At 40.2% G+C, this 20,279-nt stretch overlaps 1 protein-coding gene across 9 annotated transcripts in view; it reads right to left on the bottom strand.

Moving 5' to 3' along the window:
- The window catches only part of LOC127419154 (E3 ubiquitin-protein ligase HUWE1-like), an 83,541-nt gene extending 64,992 nt beyond the window's left edge, over window positions 1-18,549 (bottom strand). For 5 of the 9 annotated variants that reach the window (XM_051660315.1, XM_051660323.1, XM_051660322.1 and 2 more), the window contains exons 1-32: window positions 16,407-16,574; window positions 15,006-15,055; window positions 14,635-14,704; window positions 14,428-14,526; window positions 14,139-14,345; window positions 13,888-14,040; window positions 13,402-13,464; window positions 10,587-10,664; window positions 10,405-10,452; window positions 10,114-10,282; window positions 9,876-9,976; window positions 9,454-9,604; window positions 9,222-9,349; window positions 8,970-9,110; window positions 8,748-8,853; window positions 6,466-6,564; window positions 6,053-6,154; window positions 5,853-5,933; window positions 5,487-5,593; window positions 4,958-5,135; window positions 4,484-4,575; window positions 4,140-4,342; window positions 3,883-3,940; window positions 3,564-3,740; window positions 3,144-3,389; window positions 2,871-3,004; window positions 2,525-2,631; window positions 2,150-2,338; window positions 1,727-1,943; window positions 1,403-1,525; window positions 864-1,101; window positions 425-763 (exon numbers count right to left, since the gene is read on the bottom strand). In XM_051660315.1, coding sequence (XP_051516275.1) covers window positions 425-763; window positions 864-1,101; window positions 1,403-1,525; window positions 1,727-1,943; window positions 2,150-2,338; window positions 2,525-2,631; window positions 2,871-3,004; window positions 3,144-3,389; window positions 3,564-3,740; window positions 3,883-3,940; window positions 4,140-4,342; window positions 4,484-4,575; window positions 4,958-5,135; window positions 5,487-5,593; window positions 5,853-5,933; window positions 6,053-6,154; window positions 6,466-6,564; window positions 8,748-8,853; window positions 8,970-9,110; window positions 9,222-9,349; window positions 9,454-9,604; window positions 9,876-9,976; window positions 10,114-10,282; window positions 10,405-10,452; window positions 10,587-10,664; window positions 13,402-13,464; window positions 13,888-14,040; window positions 14,139-14,345; window positions 14,428-14,526; window positions 14,635-14,679 — 4,179 coding nt within the window. In that variant the 5' untranslated portion in view covers window positions 14,680-14,704; window positions 15,006-15,055; window positions 16,407-16,574. Of the gene's footprint in view, window positions 1-424; window positions 764-863; window positions 1,102-1,402; window positions 1,526-1,726; window positions 1,944-2,149; window positions 2,339-2,524; window positions 2,632-2,870; window positions 3,005-3,143; window positions 3,390-3,563; window positions 3,741-3,882; window positions 3,941-4,139; window positions 4,343-4,483; window positions 4,576-4,957; window positions 5,136-5,486; window positions 5,594-5,852; window positions 5,934-6,052; window positions 6,155-6,465; window positions 6,565-8,747; window positions 8,854-8,969; window positions 9,111-9,221; window positions 9,350-9,453; window positions 9,605-9,875; window positions 9,977-10,113; window positions 10,283-10,404; window positions 10,453-10,586; window positions 10,665-13,401; window positions 13,465-13,887; window positions 14,041-14,138; window positions 14,346-14,427; window positions 14,527-14,634; window positions 14,705-15,005; window positions 15,056-15,189; window positions 15,205-16,145; window positions 16,357-16,406; window positions 16,575-18,500 lie in introns of those variants that run through there. The other 4 variants (XM_051660316.1, XM_051660318.1, XM_051660317.1 and 1 more) reach the window with 4 other exon arrangements.
- Between the last annotated feature and the right edge of the window lie 1,730 nt (window positions 18,550-20,279).

The following is a 20,279-nucleotide window of genomic DNA, read 5'->3' as shown; positions in this document are numbered from 1 at the left end:
TGACCCTTATCAATGGAATTTAGCATCGGATTTGGAATAGAAATTTTAAATAGGTCGCATATATTATTATTTTTTTTTATACTGTTTTCTGAAGGTTGGTTTCTTTTTACCAGTAGACTTCAGAATTTTCATTTAAACATCAGTGAAATTAGTCGTTCCACACATCCCTAATCTATAGCTCCAGAAAACTTGGAAAATAGCCCAGTCTTATAGACTACCATTATAGTGTTTTTTTTAGACCTTGAAAGCCTGTGGTCATTGTATATGAAGATGCTTCATCTCTTTTTGTTTCCATGGAAAAATAACAGCATGCTCGTTTGGAACGACACGAGGATTAGTAAATGATGACAATTTTCATTTTCGGGTAAACCTTTTCTTTAACCTCAAAAAAGGTTTGTCATATAACAACAGGACGTGACGGTACCTGAGTGAGCTGGGCCTGGTTGACTTGTGGCTCTCTGCGGGTTGTCGAATTGCTGCCCTCCTCTGCAGAGCTTCCGGCAGTGCTCCCATTAGCAACTGCAGGCACTCCTTCAACTACTGCCCCTGTTCCGGAGGATACGGTTGCTGCTCCAGCACTAGAAGAGCTGCCCTCTTCATCAGGTCGAGCAGTGCCTTCCCTCTCTTTGGCCAGGCGCTCCTGGATGATGGGTTCTCCTCGCAAGATGTGGCACAGAATGGCCAGCATGGATTCAGCCATGCGCCCACCATAAACCTTCAAGGGCTTACGGTTCCACAGGTTACGGATACAACTGAATGCAGCCTAAATAAGAGTTGGAGAAAGTAGAATTGAACTGCATTAAATTAAATAGAACGTCAACACTATAATACATAATTAAGACTAATATAATTAGCATTTATACCTTCTGAGTGACGATGAGGAAGCGCAAGGCGCTGAATTGTGGGGTGTTGAGCGTTGCTCCAGGCACTTTAGCAGGCAGAGAGTGAGGGGAGTCCAGCACTGTGCTGGGGTTCACCATCTTCTCCACTAGCATCAGCCAGGCATCTAGGAACTCCCCTGTCCCATCAGGCAGCTCAAGATGTTCTAGGCCCTCTGACACGGGCACCTTTCCTCCCATGGACAGCGCCCAGTTAAATGTCCTGATACAGCATTGGAAAACAGAGTTAAGACTTATTAAAAATATTTTGTATTAAACTGTAGTATAGAGAGTAATATTAATATAGTATTCACTAAAAGCAATTCGTAGTCAATGAAAAACTTTGGTCAATGTTTATTCACTGCAGTAATCGCAAAGATGTTTACATGTCCCTCTAAGCCTTCATTATTTTCCATGAGTTTTCCAAGGCCACTGTTTTACAATTTCAAATTCTCTGATATTTTCAGGTTTTCCATGATCATGCACTGGACTAGTAAACAGTAAAGAGGCTCCTCTCCACTCACTCAAACAACGCATCATGGCCACCAGAACAGAAGAACTTCTGCAGCATAAGATGGTATGGATACTTCCTCTCATCAAACAGCATGGGTGAGGTGAAGCCAACAGAGCAAATAAAGAATGTCAACCTGAATAATGGCAGAGAAGCACATTAATATTTATTATAGTCGTCTCATACACCTCCAGTAAACACAGGGCTCAGAGTCAAGGAAGTCTGTTTACATTGGCCAGATAGCAGCTCCCTTTCTTAACCAGTCTTTAAATATGTTGACGCTATGGTCTCTACATAATAGAGTGATGTTTGGTATAAAGCTGCATGTATACCACACCTGAAGCGTGGTGTGGGCGTGTAGGGAGGTGGTTGCCAGCTCAAGCCCTTTGTGAGGAGTTTAGTCAAAGAAGAAGCGGTGGCCCGAGCAGCCGGTGTTGGGGCGGTACCCGTGCTGGTAGTGTGGTGAGAACGCCGCTGACGGACAGGTGAGCCCACACAAAGCTTCACCAGCAGCCCAAAAAGCTCTGCCAGAGCCCGGCCCAAACGTGATGAGGCTGCGGACATATACAGAAAGACAAACCAAATAAACAGCAGCTTTATTATTACTCCAGTTCAATTTATTTTTTGAAAGAGGGAAATGGAGGATGATCTTTTTATTTTTTATTTAAAGACCTTTTCTTATTTCTGGTAAGGGTAGACAGCAAATGGCTAAAATTGGGTGAGACAGCTTATCAAGGCTGATTAAGACACTTGCTCTGACCTGAGAGCAGAGGCTTGATTTGCTTGATGCGTGTTGCCATGGCAGGGGTGAGTTTAGACTTGGCCTTCGGGTCAGTGGCGGTGGGCTCGTCCGTCTCCATGGGAGCGAGGGAGTCTCCATCCAACCCCATTCCCTCGAGCAAACCTTGAGCAGAGGGGTCCACCCCCACAGATAGGGTCTCTGTCTCAGCTAGTGGAGAAGGTTTAGAAAAGAAAAATACATTGTTGTAGAAGGAACTGAAGTGGAATGGAGATAAAATATTTTTTTTCTTTGGCTAAAATAACAAAAAGATAATTAAAATAACAGATAAAGAAAGAATGTCTTATGAAGATGCTATTTTGCAGCACAGCCACAGTGCAGTATTGTTTTTCTTACCAGTCCTTCTGCCTGCAGCTGCTGCTGCTATGCTGCTGGAGGGTTTGTCCTCCTTGGGTACAAGTTTCTGCATGTCAGCCTGACCAAACTCGCAGCCAGGGGGCAAACTGCAAAACAGACACAAACACATCAGAAATAACAAACAAGAACATTCTGTATCAGTTAGCACACATTGACAACCAGCTTTTTAGACTTGGCATAATTCGGTATTGTACTGTACCAAATTCTGAAAGTTTTTTTTAAACCATGGAATGGATCTGTAAATTCCAATACCAAGGTGTATGTCAAGTTAATTTATGTTCACCATTTGTTACAGTTTCAGGTGTGAGATGAGAGCAGTACTGACCTGTTTGGTGTACAAAGGGACAGCAGCACAGTGCTCTCCCACACCAGAGAGCAGTAGAGCTGACTTAGTTTGTTCAGAACACTAAGACCCAGCTGAGAGCCCCACTGGTTCACTGAGATAGCACGGATCTCACTCTGAGAGAGGAGGAATGAGGCACTGTTATCGCCACTGTAATTGCTCACATTCTGACAATCTCCACCTCCAGACTCTACTTAGTACTCAAACACTGAATATTTGTAAAGGCAAAACTTTTATGAACAGCAGCCCGTATACCTGTCCAACTCTGCAGGTGTGTACAAACATAAGGATGTACGCATGTGCCGCAGTGAGGGCGTGCAGCAGTGGGGTGGCAAGAGCCGACAGTGTTGCATCAGTGACGTGGCCTGCATTGGCAAGCTCTCTAAGCAGCACAGAGCCACCTGGAACCTCAATGGGCCGATGGAGAGGCTCCAGAGCAGTCAGTATGCTGTCCAACTGACAAAGACCCTCCTGGAGAACCTTTGGCTCATGGGACAAAGTCTAAACCACAGTGAGAGAGAAAGCGAGGGGATTAAAGTATTTTGGATCAATCTGGTTGACATCAACTGAATTAAACTAGGAAATACATCACTGAGACCAAAGCAGAATAACTGACAAATATGTTTATTCCTGACAAAAATGGCAATATATCTTCCGAATAGGTCTCAATCTCACCAGTATAGATTTGCAGACACCTGCCACAGCTTGGCAGGCAGCAGAGGTCGGAAAGTCTATGGGCAGGTTGGGCAGCCCGAGGATTGACACCAGAGGTAGAAGGCCTTTCTGACTGACAAACTCCTGACAGTGGTCATCTGTTGTGTTATTACTGAGAATGGACTCCACAAATTTCATCTAGAGCAAACACGCACACTATATTTTAGTTCTGGTCCTTGTGAGAAAACTAAAATTCATAATAATGTAATAATTCAGGCATAATAATGAGAAGATTGAGTATAAATAAAACAGGATGCAGAGGACTTGAGTCATTACATACCACATTGAGGATGTAATCCATAAGAGGAATGGGGATTCGCTCCTCTGTGCCCACCACTCTGTAAAAAACATTTATTTGTTCAAGATATAATCTAATTACTAACATCTGAATCAATATAGATCTTCACACACACACACACACACACACACACACACACAGATAAGAACAGCTTAGGTTCCTAAATGATACAGTGACAGCAAGGAACCTGGTTTCATCGTCCACCCAGATAGACATAGAAGATATTTTGATGGACTAACTGTCTGTTGCTTTCTGGCTCCCCCTGCTGTTGGCCAAACGTATGTAGAGCATCTTCCTCCTCCTCATCCTCACTGGATGCCTCCTCTGCAGCGTGGTTGGAGCGGGCTGGAGGCACAGTGACAGTTCCGTCCGCTTTCTGTATGGAGGGTTTCTGGCATATGTACTCAGGTGATCGGCCTAAGTTGCAAATCTCTTCCAGCAACTGTTAAAAGGTCAACGTAATACAGAAATCAAATTCTAGGACATGGAATGAAAAGTTGAGTTTAAATATGCAAATAACATTGCATTCGAAGGTCTTTTCTAAAGACAAAATGGAAAGATGTTTCAGCACTAGCCACTTTACCTTGATGATGGCTGTTGTAGCATCGGTTTTCAGTGTGGGCTGGTGTCGCATTAGCTCATCAACAGCACTGCCCAAGTTAGAGGCAGTGTCACCTGTTTCACAGAAACACATTAGCTGTTATAAACACATTCCCACTATCACCAAACACAACTGGTTTAAGAAAAGTTATTTTCCAAACCCATGAGTCAATTTATTCTGTGGAACGCAAAAATAATTATCTAGCCAAATGTCTAAGCTGCACTTTTCCATGTAATGTAGTGAATGGTGACCAAGGCTGTCCCTGGTCCCTAACAGGTTTCATTTTATGGAAAAAGAGCATTTTCTGCAAAAACATTTCCTTCTCTGTTCCACAGAAAAAAAAGAAAGTCATATGGGTTTGCAAATGACTATTTTTATTTTTGGCTGGACTATACATTTCACCTCACAATTCACTGACTGTGAAGAGCAACAGGTACAACCATAGGGGCCACTCACCTAGTGGGTCAGAGCTACGTCGACGGCGCATGGCTGGCAGGTAGTCTGGTGAGAGCAACACCTTGAACAGCCGCTCGAAGGGCTGGCACTGCACAAAGGAGTGCAGACCCCGGGCATTTAGGCACAGGGCACTGAAGACATTAGGCAGGGATCCCAGCACTTCTCTGGTAGCAGGGACCTGCAGAAACAAAAAATTAAGCAAAACAAATTAGTATAGGATGGCAATGGGAGAAGAGAGAACAACTGAGAGGCCAAGGTGTGCACTGGGTTAAGTCTAAAAACTTCTGGATTATGTAAGAGGGAGGAATACAGCAATAGAGAAGTGGTTACAAGAACATTAGGAAAAAGGGACATAGAGGGTCTAACAGGACCAGAACCGGGGGTGATGAGATGTACGCTAGATCAGTCTTTGAAAGAGACAAAAGATGTTTTGAAAGGAAAGCATGCATGGGCATAAGTAAAAACAAAAAAAACTAAATTAAAAGTGAAAGATGTGGATATTGCTAGAGAGAAAGAATGGCAGACTCACATCTTTGATGAGCAGTGCGTGTAGCATGACATCAGTGAGACCATTGTCCTGCAAAGAGGACAGTAGAGAGGGCTCCTGGAACACAAACACCGTCACTACTTCCGTTGCTGAAAAAGAGAATGGAGCGAGCGAGAGAAAATAAGAGAAAGCCTACAAAACAGGCGAAGAAATCACACGTTTCAGAGCTTCAAAGTAATTAGAACTTAATTTCACATTTTTTAAAAGGCTGTTCTTTCAACCGCACGCTCTGGGACTGTCTATTAATCTACTATATGATAAGTGACTTTAAAGCTAGATCCAAATCAAGTTGTGCATATGGAGCTCAGCTACTATTTCAGCAGCAGAGGCACCGTTACTTGTGCTTACCCAGGAGAAACAGTGAGGGTCCATAATACTCTGCATTACTGATGATGTGTTTCAAAGAGGTAGGGAGGGACCCATCCATTACTATAAAGAGAGTACAAAGGCAATAAACATGATCACTTTCAGCAAATGAAAACAAACCACCCTCACTGCCAACCAATATTTGATAATTATAGCACTTTTAAAGACTACAATTTTTATACCATGACGAATGCCGTCAGAGAATGCAGGGTCCTGAATGGCTTTCTTCAAGAAGTTCAACATAGATTTCAACAGAGCAGCCCTCTGAGGGATGCACTGCACTCCTGTTACAAAAGAAAAAAATATATTTACATTTTACATTTACATTTATGCATTTGGCAGACGCTTTTATCCAAAGTGACTTACAGTGCCCTTATTACAGGGACAGTCCCCCTGGAGCAACCTGGAGTTAAGTGCCTTGCTCAAGGACACAATGGTGGTGGCTGTGGAGATCGAACCAACAACCTTCTGCTTACCAGTTCAGTGCTTTAGTCCACTACGCCACCACCACTCCACATATATATACAATTCTCCAGTTTCTCCTGTACTACGCCTATTATAAAAGGAGACTTGCAAGGAAGTTTAATTGTTGTACCTGCTCTGGGGGTGCTAGCTGCATTGCTCTGTGCTCGAGAGTCTGTCTCTGGTCTGGAACCAGAGGGGCCAGGACTGCTCTCCATGGCAACCTCTGACACTACAAAGACAAGAGCAACTTCAAGTAACAGGCAGTGCAGACCAAAATAAGCTTTCAAAATATTCTAAGGGTGATTGCATTAAACCATGGATATAAATACGAATCCACATGATGTCATTACACACAAAAACACAAAGTGGAGATACCAAGTCTGTCTATACATATACAGTCTTGAAAATCTTTTTTTTTTTTTTTTTAAACATAGTTCACACAAAAATGTAATTCTTATCATCATGCCATTCCAAGTAGGGCTGGGTCATACGGCTTCAGAAATTGTATCTATATTTTTCAGCAAATTGACGATATTCGATATATATATCGATAATTATGTTTTTGCTCTGAAATAGCATAAAAGTATTTTGTTTTTTTAAATCAGAGGAACCATCATTTCATCAAAACTGACAAAATTGTAGACATGTGGAATTAATATTTCAAAGGCATTAAATAAAAATCTATTTAAAAATGATGAAGGCATGTTTCCCACAGTTTTTCACTAAATTAACACAAGGGAGAGTAAAATGTAATCATTTTCATTGATTTGCACATCTATACTTATATTTAACATACAATCATACATGGAAGCTTAATAAAAATATGATTTACCTTCATATATTTCTACTAAAACATTTTTCTTTGTGAATGAACAAGGTGTGCGAAAACTACTTCACTTATTTTTTGGAAACCAGATGAATATTGCATAGTACTAAATTATTACTGTGGAACCCAGTCAAGTTTATTATTATAATATAATACTGAATTATTATTATTTTCAGGATAAGATTTGTTAAAGATAAATTAATATATTTCTGTCCTATAGACCTTATTCACTCTAACGCCATCTTTGATTATTAACGGGAATGACAACGAGGCTGTGAGGGATAGACTTACGGTCTATTCAATGGGCTGTACTGCTGTTTAAAGTGTTTTTGGATCATTCCACGGACAAAACAATGATAAAATATCTGTTCAAGAACATTCAGTATACAAAGAACTCCAGAAAAAATGAGTTGTGGAAAATCAGATTTGATCTTAGAGCTTTATACCGTTCGTGCCATTGAAGAGATGTTAAGTCTATCCTTAACAGCCTCGTTGTCATTCCCATTAAAAATCAAAGATGGCACTAGTGTGAATAAGGTCTTTCACCCTAAACTGGGGTTTGCAGTCATGCTTGCTTCACCTTCATCAGGAGATTTTATTATGAAATGGAAAGTGCAATGTTTGTTTCACAGTTAAGAGTTTTGCATCTTGTGAACCGCTGTCAAACTCTACTGTTCCGCATTTGTAGATTTGTACAATTTATATTCAAATAACTTTATAGCAGTTACTAAGGTTTGGAATTGCGCGAATGTTTGAACCGGCAGTACTTCACAATGCAGGTGAACTGCGCTAAAAACATTAGTCCATGATCCCCGATGCCCCCGCGAGTGCACACAGATCAGCGCGTCGCCGGTTCACATAGACTATGTTTATCAGTCCATAATCGCAGCCTTTGGCAGTTAAATAATCATATCTCCATTTTGATTAAATATATAGCCCTGAAGGATCCTGAAATGTGTCTACTGATGCACTCTATGAAACTTAATGGCCAAATAAAAGGCTCATTAAAATAACTGCGATATTCACGATATTGTTGAATTTTATATAGTCAGCTAAATCATTGCGATTATATCGTGGGTATTTGATGTATCGCCCAGCCCTAATTCCAAGTGTTCACATTTATTCAAATATGGCGCCATTTACAGCCAAACACCAACTCTCATGGCAAAACATGATGCAACAAGATTGAATATGAGCAAGTGCGAATGAGATTTGAGAGATATAGCAAAGAACAAGATTTTCAGTGAATAATATTCATTAAAATTCTGGTCCGTTCCTCAAAAGTGACAGTATGGTTTCAGAAGACTTGTAATATAAAGCAAGAGCCATTCTGACTACTTTTAATTATTTAATTTAATTAAAATAATTATTAATTATATTGCTATTTTGAAGCTTGTCAGTGCCCATCCCCATACATTTTCATTGTATGGAAAAGAGCACCTAGAGACAATCACTTCTACGGATGTTTTAGTGTTCCACAGAGGTCATGCCAGTTTGGAATGACATAAGGGTGAGTAAACGATGACTGTTGCTATAAATTTAAATATGGTACCACATGTAGTAAATATGACAGAGGTGGTACTAACTGTCCATATCAGTGTCCATGTCCTCTGTCTCAGTAGCTGTGCTGGGCCTCTGGATCTTTGGTTTGATAACAAAAGGGCACTCTTTCCTGGAGAGGTCAACCTCATGCTGCACAGAGAAACAATGGGGTCACATTCCGACAACAAAAGGGCAGAGGGCAAAGAGCTGAATTGTTGATGCATGAACATGGGACTGAACGAGCTGTGCTGGGGGACTTTCAGTACCTCCAGTCTGCAGATAAAGATTGAGAGGCCACCATGGGACTGAAAAGCAGCCATGTCCAGATTGGTGATGAGATCCACAACTCTCACTGCCCGTGTCACAAAGGTGATCTGGTCCTGCTCATCCCCAAGGAACTTGATCACCTGAAGTGGCATGGTTCACGATAAGTCCTCACAGAACACTGACTCATTAAATGATCCAGATGCATAAATGAGGGAATATAGAAGGTGAAGAGGAAACAGCAAAGCACCAACCTTTAGCAAGGCCTCCATCATACCACAAGATACTAAAGCCTCTCCACCTGCATCGTAACTGGCCAGATGGTAGAGGAAGGAGAAGAGGGCCGTAGCAAACTGGTGTGGATACGGCTTCATCAGTGGGTCTGAAACCCCAGGTAAAAAAAAAAACAGAATGTCATCAAACCAGACACCCAAGAAAAACGCAGAAGTACCAGACTCAAACAGAGCTAAAATTCCATCTCCTTACCAATCATAGCCTGTATACAGTTGCGAACAAGCACAGGTAGAAATCCATGGTAGGAGGCTGTGCCTGTGCAGTCGATAATGTTCGAGAGTTTTGGGGTCCGCTCCAGGTGGACTATGGACGTCAAAGTCCGCAAAGAGGCGGCCTTGATATCCTGCAATGTAATAATATTTTTGAGAGGTCATCAAAAATATATACTGGGTTTAAAATAGATTTTATCTGAAAGCATCTTTTCTCATTGCACAATGACAATAAACTTGAATCTACTCGAATACATATTTTTCTGATTTTAAGGGAAGTGCATATATGAATGCATGATTAATACTTGAGGGAATGTAAACTTTGCATTCACTCTAAACAATGAACAAGAATTATAGATGGCAATATAGTGCTAGAGCAATAAGAACAGTTGAGAGGCTACCTACCACCAACTGTTTGTCTGTGATCTGAAGCACATCCACTAGCTCCTCTATAAGCCCATTGTAGAGTATGCTGTTGGCTGACTCCTGGAGGGCATTGGAGTACACTGCAAAAAAATAAAATATTTTTTTTTAAAAAACACATGAAACATTCACCTCAGCAGACAGAAAGCAATAACTTAGGGCTGCTTCATGAAAATAACTGCCTGCCCTCATTTTGGTGGCTACCTCAGGAGTCACTCACCGAGTATGGAAATGGCATGTAGCCTGGCTTGCACGGCCTGCAGTCTCCTCTTGTGGTTGGAAAAGCCATGTGCCAGACGAATGTGTGTGAAAAGCAATATTTGTTTGTCTTTAGGGATGATGTACATGGCCGTCAGAGATTGCATGATCTCTGACGGGCTCTCTGAAATCTAAAGGTGCCCGGGGAAAAGCAGAAATTAGATTCAAGTGTAATCAATAGCTATTAAAGGCCAATGTGCTTCCATTAACTATTCCACAATGGATGGCAATGAAAACAACCAGCAGAACTCACCTTATCAAGTTGTTCGATATGAATGTAGTGTAGTGTGTTGCTACTCGCCTGTTGAAAGGACAATCGCAACAACAAAAAGGTTGAAAACAACGTTAAAAGGCTGTACACATAGACAAATGAGGAAAAAATCATTTTAACCAAAAGGTGTGTTAAAACAAAGGGAAGTGTGACCCCAGGCATACCTTCTTCTCAACTTTGACCTCAGAGCTGGGTTCTGCATAGAACTCAAAGTGCAATGTGGTGGCACTAGGTGGATACTTCTGCACAGCAAAAAGAGACTAATCAGAATTAACAAACATACGAGAAATGGCTTAAAAAGAAAGAGACTTCAGACACTTAAAGCTGGAGTGTGTAACCTTTTACTGTGTTAAAATAATTTCTCTTATCCAAGCTTAATATGCAGAGACAACTGCAAGTAAGCCATTTGAAGGTTAATTTTCTCAAAAACTGTAAAAACTGCTGCTGTGTCCGAAACCATATATTGTCAGAGTATGTACTGTATTTGATGAAGAACGCACTTATCTGCCGCCAAAACAGTACGTTCTTTTAGGTATGCATGCGAGTAGCATGAATAGATTTCAGACATACTTTATCCGGGGATGTGGGCATTGACCTGTGACCTGCATATATGATAAAAAAATAAAGGGATAGTTAACCCAAAAATGAAAAATTCTCTCATCATTTACTCACCCTCATGCCATCTCAGATGTGTATGACTTTCTTCTGCAGAAAACAATTTATGATTTTTAGAAGATCTCAGCTCAGTAGGTCCATGAATTGGTGCCAAAATTTGATGCTCCATAAAGGCATCATAAAAGTAATCCATATTTTCTGAAGTGATATGATAATGTGTGGGTGGGAAACAGATCCATATTTAAGTCATTATTTGCTTGAAATTCTTCTCCCTGCCCAATAGGGGGCGGTATGCATGAAGAATGTGAATCGCCAAAAACACAAGAAGAATGTAAAAGTGATCTGTTTCTCACCCACACCTATCATATCACTTCTGAATATATTGATTTAACATTGGAGTCTTATGGATTACTTTTATGCTGACTTATGTGATTTTTGGAGCTTAAAATGTTGGCACCCATTCACTTACATTGTATGGACCAAAAGAGCTGAGAAATTCTTCAAAAAATCTTCATTTGTGCTCAGCAGATGAAAGAAAGGAATACACAATTGGTATGGCATAAGGGTAAATCATGAGAGAACTTTAATTTTTGGGTTAACTATTCCTATAACAACTAGCAGTTGACTGATATGGGTTTTTTAATGGCCGATGCCGATATCCAGAGCAGGGTGGCTGATAGGCCAATACAATGCCGATATATCACACAATTTAATTTAGTAAATAAACAAAATGTTTTTTTTTTTTTTTATTCTTATTTAGCACTATATTTACTCAATTTCACACAAAACTTTTTTTAAAATATTGAATTATCTTTAAAAAATAAGATTGTATTTTAAATGGTAGATAGTAGTTAAGGTAAGGCATAACATTTTAGCAATTTATTTCTGCATGAAGAAATTGTTAATATATTAGAAAGAAGGAAACGACAGTACACAGAGTAGTCCAGAAACAATGGATGGCATTTGCGCAATACCAATTACATTTTCTCATAAAAGACCCAATCAAACGAATTGTACATACAGTACACAATGAATATGGCATTTACTCATAGTGCACGTGAGGCGCTTTTACTTTGAAGTTGCACTCGGGCTTGTGCGGATCCAGCAAGAGCAGCAGCAATCTACTGAGAGTTTAAATGCCATGGATCACCTGCTTGTATTATAACGGATTGACCATCTTGATATGTGAATTATTAGGAGGAACATTGGATCCTTATCCTGAAGTTGATTCTCTTTTGATTCTCTTGATGGAATACGGAAGATATTAGAAGAGCGCTGGACGGGAAGAAAACGCTAGATTTTCGTGAGGTTCGTGAATTACATCTGTTTAAACAAGATATCCACATATTTGCAGAACGTATATGACAGAAGTTTTATTGATATTTGCTTTTATATCATTAAACAAGACAGTTAAGAGATACAGGGAAGTGTTGAGGAGAGAGATGGAGAAGGAAACAGGCGAGCACTTTAACGCGTCGTCGTGGCTCTGATATGCAGACCATTTAAAAGAGACTGTGTTGCACACTGGTCTATTGTTGTAGTAACAAAACGAACTGTGATTGGTCGTTTACATGTCTCAGACACTCCTTCACATGCAAGCAGGCAATTCTTTGCGCCATTGTGGCCTTTAAAAAAAAAAAAAAAAAAAACAATCGGCCAATGCCGATAATTAAATTCAGAATATCGTCCGATTTATCTGCCTCTGCGATATCGGTCAACCACTAATAACAACTGCAAAAATTATCTGCTCTGGTTTTGTTAAACAAGCACCATTTAAGCACAAGGAACAAATTACCTTGGTATATGTAGCACTTACAGTTAAGAAGAGCCATCTGACTCAAGGTTCACTGCCGTTCTTTTAAATCCAGTGTTTTGAACAAGATGTCGATTTAGCCCTCGAGGGATTATGAGATAGTTAAGTTTCCAGTCGACCAGCACTTCAGAATATCGCAGGAAATAGAAGGTCACGTGGGTATTTCTCACTTTCTGCTTTAAGAATACTGTAGATTTGGACATACTACTCCATTGGCATACTGTTCTTGGCATACTATATAGTAGAGCTGGTGCTATAAAAATTATTTGGTTTGTTTTGAGCAACCCGTCAGTACCGACATAATAACATTGACTCAACCCATGACGTAAATTAGGGCGGTGACTTTCTGTTAGTTTCATTTACAGAAGTCAGGGGGCGTATTCAAAAAAGCTGTTTGAAAACAAATGATTATATTTGCAATTTCCGTTCGGTGGTGCAGAAATTACACACTTCAGCTTTAAGAAGCTGGAAATGTAACAAGTGCTTTTGCCCTGTTTACACAATTAAATCGTATGATAAAAACAGAATTTAATATAATAGCAATAACATACCGACATTGGCAGGTCTCTGCAGCACTCAGCAAGACCAAAACCATTCTCTTTCCCACCCCAGCTCTATAACAGGGAGAAAAAAAAAACTCAGGAGAAGGTGTAAAATGAAAGACAACAACCCTCAGGCTTAAAATGTCAGTCTACTATAACCATGACAGCACCTGTCTGTACAGATCCAGGTCATCTTGAAGCTTCAATTATAACTGATACAAAACAACTTCCAATTTCAACAAGGATTCAAATGTACACACTAGAATGAAGATGCCATTCTTTAAATAGCACCACTGACAACTATAGACAACAGTTTTAAAAATAAGAAAGTGTGTTTTTAGGATATTACATGCTGGCACAGAACATGCATATCAAAGGCCTCTTGTTTCGAAGCTGCTTTCTGAATTGGAAGATCAATCACCTTAAAGTATCTTTATGTCTTCAATGATCAATATTTTAATAAAAATGCCCTGACTAAAAGTAGATCTCTGATACCTCAGCCAAATGTTGCAGACGAGCGAGCAATGGACTCCTCTTATCCGAGCCCAGTCTAGTGATGTAATTGGAACGTTTGCTGAACACATACAGGAGATTTAGCACAGACAGAACCACCTGCATGTCACATGATGCTAGAAGGGTGGTCAAGTGCTACAGCCACAAAAGAAAACACAAATGGTCAATGTCAACTCTTGAAGCCACATTTAAGGCAAACAGAAACAGGTGCTGTTGGACAGGGCTTGTGGTACCTCTATAGAGCTGTACAAGTGTCTAGAAAAGCTGTATTCGATCAACAGTGCAGTGAAGTTGAGCACCGCCAGCAATAAGGCTTTCAGCTGCCCATTCTCTGGCCGGTCACACACCAACAACCATGGCATGTTCTCCACTGTTTGCCCCGCATCACAGAGGATGCCATCAAAGCGGTCCAATAGGTCCACCCAGTGGTACAGCTCACACTGTCAAGAGAAAAAGGTAACCATAAGAGATCTAAACTTGAGTATTGCAGGGCCACTTAGATGGCACATTCTTATTTCTCACCTTGCCAATGTTCCAGGTCTTGATTTGCTGCAGTTCCAGCAACAGCTGTTCATCGCTGCATCCCTTCAGCTTCTCTATGAGAGTCCTGCAGTCGGCAGGCTGGGAGGGAGGAGCATAAGAACATGTCAACAATGAGAAAACCCTTCAGCGCACGTACACACAAAATCAAATACGGATTATACACAGCAGATATTCCTGCATACTGACCGCTTCAGTGGGGGTTTTCTTCAATTTGCTTCTGTCGACCTTCATGGTCACTAATTTCTACACTCTGTTCCTGCAAGAAAAACATCAATTAGTGCATGTGCATAATTAAAAAGCTTAGTCAAATGAACAGTGAATAATATTCAATGATGTACCACACCATGGCATTTAAACAAACTTAGCACTGCACTATCAAAGAAGAAAAATGCCAATGAGGTGTCACACAGAATATTTGCACATTCATGAATAACCAAGGAGCCAAATGTTGGCCTAAATGCCACCATATGTATGTCACTGTGAACATTCATCGGAACATTCATTATGTTAAGGCAGGTGACCTATTAAACTCAAAAACGTAAGACAAAATTACTCACTGTATGTGATTTGGCAATTCCAACTTAACGGCATTTTTCATGTGCAAAACCTAAAACAAAAGAGAAAGATTAAAGTGAAATTCTCAACAGTGAACTAATAAAAGCACACACTCTCTACAGTTTATGCAAAGCTAGGCCTTTTTCACAAATATATTTCTAATGAGCAAAAACATTAATCCTATACCAAGGAGTTGTGTAGGAAACAGTGTAAAGACTGCCAACGAGCCAAGGAAAAAATGACAGCTTGGGAACCAACAACCCACAATGGTTCAGATATGGGGCATAATTTCTGGGCACAAGCAATCTCCCCTCTCAAGCATGTTCTTAGTGAATCAATTTTATTTAGCTCCTTTTGAAATAAGAAGCTGTTAATGTTAGGTTTTAAGAACCTTATTCACTCCTGAGAAGCAAAACTGAGTTAGGACCTTGAACTCCGTCAAAGACAAGCACTGGCCTGTGATCAAGGAACCTGACTTGAAAAATGAGCCAACACAACCCTCGTTATCATTACAAAGCTGGCACAAAAACTTCATCTAACTCTATTATTATAATGATAGTGCAAGTACTAAAGACAACAGTTTAGTTGTTAACAGAGAACCAATCTATTATGTAGTCGACAGGGCAACACAATAGCCATCAACTGAGCAGCTACTTTCCGAGTACTAAAAATTACAATGACATTAGCCAACCAGACCTTTCCCCATAAACGAAAGTACAACAGTAAACAAACGAATAACAACCCCCTGTGAGTGCGTAGAAAAAGCAAGACAACAACGGGGGAAATAAAGCAATAACTGAAAAGATATAATCAATTATTTCTAATAAAAACAGGACAGAAAACGGGGATCAATATGCGGCTAACATGCTAGCTAGTTTTCCCTTGCTAACGAGCTACCTCAGTCAGCAAGCTATTATTTTGGGTATAAACATTGTCATTGCGAATAAACATGGTTGAGTTTTTTTAAGAGCACAAATAAAAGAACGGTCGCCGTTCTTCGGATGTGTAAATAAATAACCGCGAGCGGACAGTGAGGAAATTTGACCGTTAGCCGCTCGTGCGACATCTTTGATTGTGAGCTCGCGGAGCTACACGTAATTCCGCTCAACATGTCAACACAAACCCGCACACCCTCAACTCACATTTACAAATATTTACCAAAGACTTTCTTCAAACAAGCATTCACCAGATCCTTAATATAACCGTCGACTGTCACAGAATATGTCAGGAACGAAGCTACGCGGAATTATCCATATTTTCCCTAAAGGCTTCACACATGCTCTGGTCTAATTTACAGCCCGGCTCAGCCCGGCCTGCTCCAGCAAACCCGCTGACTCCTCTCAGATGTCTCCGGCTCACAAAACAGCGTCTGTCACTGCGCTCACACACTGACACAACCGTACCGTAGCGTATATAATTCACACATTTCCAGAAAACGCTTTTGTCCGGACGAAGTGTGGCTGGTGAAGCGCGCGGTGGAGGGATGATGAGATGCTCGTGCATGTGTTGGTTTGGTGGGTTAGCTGAGAAATGCAGAATAACATCTCGCTGAATCATTCCCCACTCGGGCCTACCATAACACTGACTTCCAGCGGATGGCTCGAGCTATCACTTTTTAGTGCTGCACTTGTGCGTAACCACATTTGGGGTGAACGTGGCGTGTCAGACATGATGCTAAAGTCTACTTTTTTGGAATAAAAATGCTAACACTAAACTGTCCATTAAAAGGTTAGTTCATGGTAAACCTAGTTCATGGTAAACTCTAAAGAACAGAAACAGAAAGCTATAAAAAAAATAAAATAAAAAAAAACCCTGTAGAATATTCTGACACTGGAGTGTAACTACAATGAGATGATTTCCTTTTATTCCTAAATTGAACATACGATCAAGAGTTCCCCTATTTTGTATACTGTCATTTTCCCTGAACATGTTGTCCTTGACATTTTTGAATGTCTTAGATCATTAGACCTGTATAGAAATCTGTTTTTATTCAAATCTATCTAATGGTGTAGATTTGGCTTGAACATTGGAGGGTTGCAGCGTTAAGCATTTACATGTTTCCATTGATCATGGTATAAATATTGGGGGAGTTGTGCTTGCTTGTTTTAATTATTGGGGGGGGGGGGGTTAACTCCCCCATCACCCCTGGAATCTACACCCTTGTATCTATCTATCCAATGGCGTAGATTTGGCTTGAACATTGGAGGGGTTGTAGCGTTAAGTATGTACACGTTTCCATTGATCATGGTATAAATATTGGGGGGGGGTTGTACTTGCTTATTTTGATTATGGAGGGGGTTAACTCCTCCCATCACCCCTGGAATCTACACCCTTGTATCTATCTATCCAATGGCGTAGATCTGGCTTGAACATTGGAGGGGTTGTAGCGTTAAGTATGTACACGTTTCCATTGATCATGGTATAAATATTGGGGGGGGGTTGTACTTGCTTATTTTGATTATGGAGGGGGTTAACTCCCCCCATCACCCCTGGAATCTACACCCTTGTATCTATCTATCCAATGGCGTAGATTTGGCTTGAACATTGGAGGGTTGCAGCGTTAAGCATTTACATGTTTCCATTGATCATGGTATAAATATTGGGGGTGTTGTACTTGCTTGTTTTGATTATTGGGGGGGGGGGGGGGTTTACCTCCCCCCCATCCCTTCTGGAATCTACACCCTTTTATCTATCTATCTATCTATCTATAATAAAGGCTACGCAAGAAAATTGTCTGGGAGTGCTTTATTGTGGAAACATCCTAAATAATGAATTCTTCCCTCATAGAATACTATAGGCCTTATATATGTCTCAAACAGATTTGAATGGTACCACATTACATTTTTTACCTTATGTCTTAAATTTAAACATAATAACAGGAATTTAGGGGTCAAGACTGTTATGGCATGCTTGACTTGGAAGACTTAGCATAGCCATGGGTCTGAGCAGCAGTACAGACAACACAGCAGTCTCATCCAGTGTTTTGGAGCTGACTTTTGAACAGTCTGTGGCCATGATGAATGAAAACTCAGAATCATACAAGCACATACATGCTGCAGAAAATCTCAGCTTGTACATTTCACATCAGCACATGCTAGCTATCACTCACAGGCTTTTACGTCGCGATCCAATGATGGACTCCGCTCTCCCCTATGGTCAAAGTTAAACACTAATTTCCCTTCCGTTGTTGCACCCACGCTCAATAAATGTCAACCATTATTATGGAGATTGTGCCTATGGTATGTACATACATTAGAGAATATCTGTGCGCGCACACATCGCGCGTGCCTACAACACACCACAATGCTAGTCAGTCCGACTGCAAATTAAAAATGGCGGTTTATGTTAGTAAAGTGCCCGGTCTTTGCATCCAAAACACTCATTTAACTAACAGTATTCACGCACAAATTACACGCAACCCCATCTGTTAGTGTTAACAGTACTCTAGAGTCAGCCACAGTCGCCTCCGCTAAACAAAGAATAATTTAAGCTCTTACCTCGGTTGCGCCTCAACATAACTTCTCCATCTTACAGCAGCGACTGGAGATGAACATCTCGCGATATTTCAGTCGGGTCTCTCTTCTCCTATAGTAAGCTGCTGCAGACACGCAGACCGGCCCCTTGCGTGAAGTGTTCCTAGACAGAACCCTAAAAAATATAATAAAAAATAATTGAGTATAATCCATTTTCGGTCAGACACTCTGTGGATCTGAAAGAAAGGTGATACTATTATTATTATTATTATTATTATTATTATTATTATTATTACTATTATTATTATTATTATTATTTACCTGAGATTCATTGGCCTTGCCTTTGAAAAACATGTAACATATCACTCTCTGTCTCTCTCTCTCTCTCTCTCTCCCTCTCTCTCTCTCTCTCTCTCTCACACACACACACACACACACACACACACACACACACACACACACACACACAAACAAACTTGTTTTTATATCATTGTGGGGACTCTCCATAGACTTCCATGCATTTTATGGATTTTATACAGATCTAGCGATAATTTCTATCCCCTACCCCTAAATCTAACCCTCACAGAAACCTTTTTGCATTTTAACATTTTCAAAAAAACATCTTTTAGTATGTTTAATAAGCCATTTCCCTCATGGGGACCGCTGGCTGGTCCCCACAATGTAGATGATCTCAGGTTTTACTATCCTTGTGGAGACATTTGGTCCCCACAATGTAGTATAAACATAGTACACACACACACACACACACACACACACACATTTGGTTATATTACATACAAGAACAGTTGTTTCCCTCAGGCTATCCATCTCATGAACAGTTAAAACTGCCGCATTGTGCAATAATTAAGTGCAATACACAGCTTAGTCAATTATATTTATTTAACATATCGTAGCTCTTCTGCATCACATTCCCTTGTACTGTATATGACAGATTGTATATATATATATATATATATATATATCGTCTTATTGTGTATTTCTAAATATACTTATATTTTCTATTGGCTTTTTTATTTTTTTATTATTATTATCTCTGTATTGTTATTATATTGTTTGTGCACTGGAAGCTTCTGTCAACAAGAAAAATTCCTTGTATATGTAAGCATACTTGGCAATAAAGCTCATTCTGATTGTGATGTGGTGCAGGTAAAAGGTACAGTAATAAAAGGGTGGAACCGTGTGTATGTAAAAAAGGTGTAGAAATGCCTTCCACTTTGGATGAATGTGAATATTTTTGTTCCCAAATATGAGGATCATGCCTCAATTCTGAGTCTGACAGTGAGTTGGAAGAAGAAGATGAGATTGACCCTCAGCCAACTCCAGGACCAGCCCGTCAGCAGACAGCCCCAGATCCAGACATGCATTCTGTGCATATTGCTTGTAATTGATATACACTGGTGGCCAAAAATTTGGAATAATGTACAGATTTTGCTCTTATGGAAAGAAATTGGTACTTTTATTTACCAAAGTGGCATTCAACTGATCACAGTGTATAGTCCGTTGTCTTTGAAGACTGTAGTGTACACCTTTGTATGAAATCTTCAGTTTTTTGGCAATTTCAAGCATTGTATAGCCTTCATTCCTCAAAACAATGATTGATTGATTAGTTTCTAGAAAACTGTTTCTTTTTTTGCCATTTTTGACCTAATATTGACCTTAAGACATGCCAGTGTATTGAATACTGTGGCAACTCAAAAACAAACACAAAGACAATGTTAAGCTTCATTTAACAAACCAAATAGCTTTAAACTGTGTTTGATATAATGGCAAGTGATTTTCTAG

Source organism: Myxocyprinus asiaticus, chromosome 28 (assembly GCF_019703515.2).
Source record: "Myxocyprinus asiaticus isolate MX2 ecotype Aquarium Trade chromosome 28, UBuf_Myxa_2, whole genome shotgun sequence".
Classification (NCBI taxonomy): domain Eukaryota; kingdom Metazoa; phylum Chordata; class Actinopteri; order Cypriniformes; family Catostomidae; genus Myxocyprinus; species Myxocyprinus asiaticus.
The sequence above is the reverse complement of the archived record's forward strand: the minus strand, read 5'-3'. Positions and strand labels throughout refer to the sequence as shown.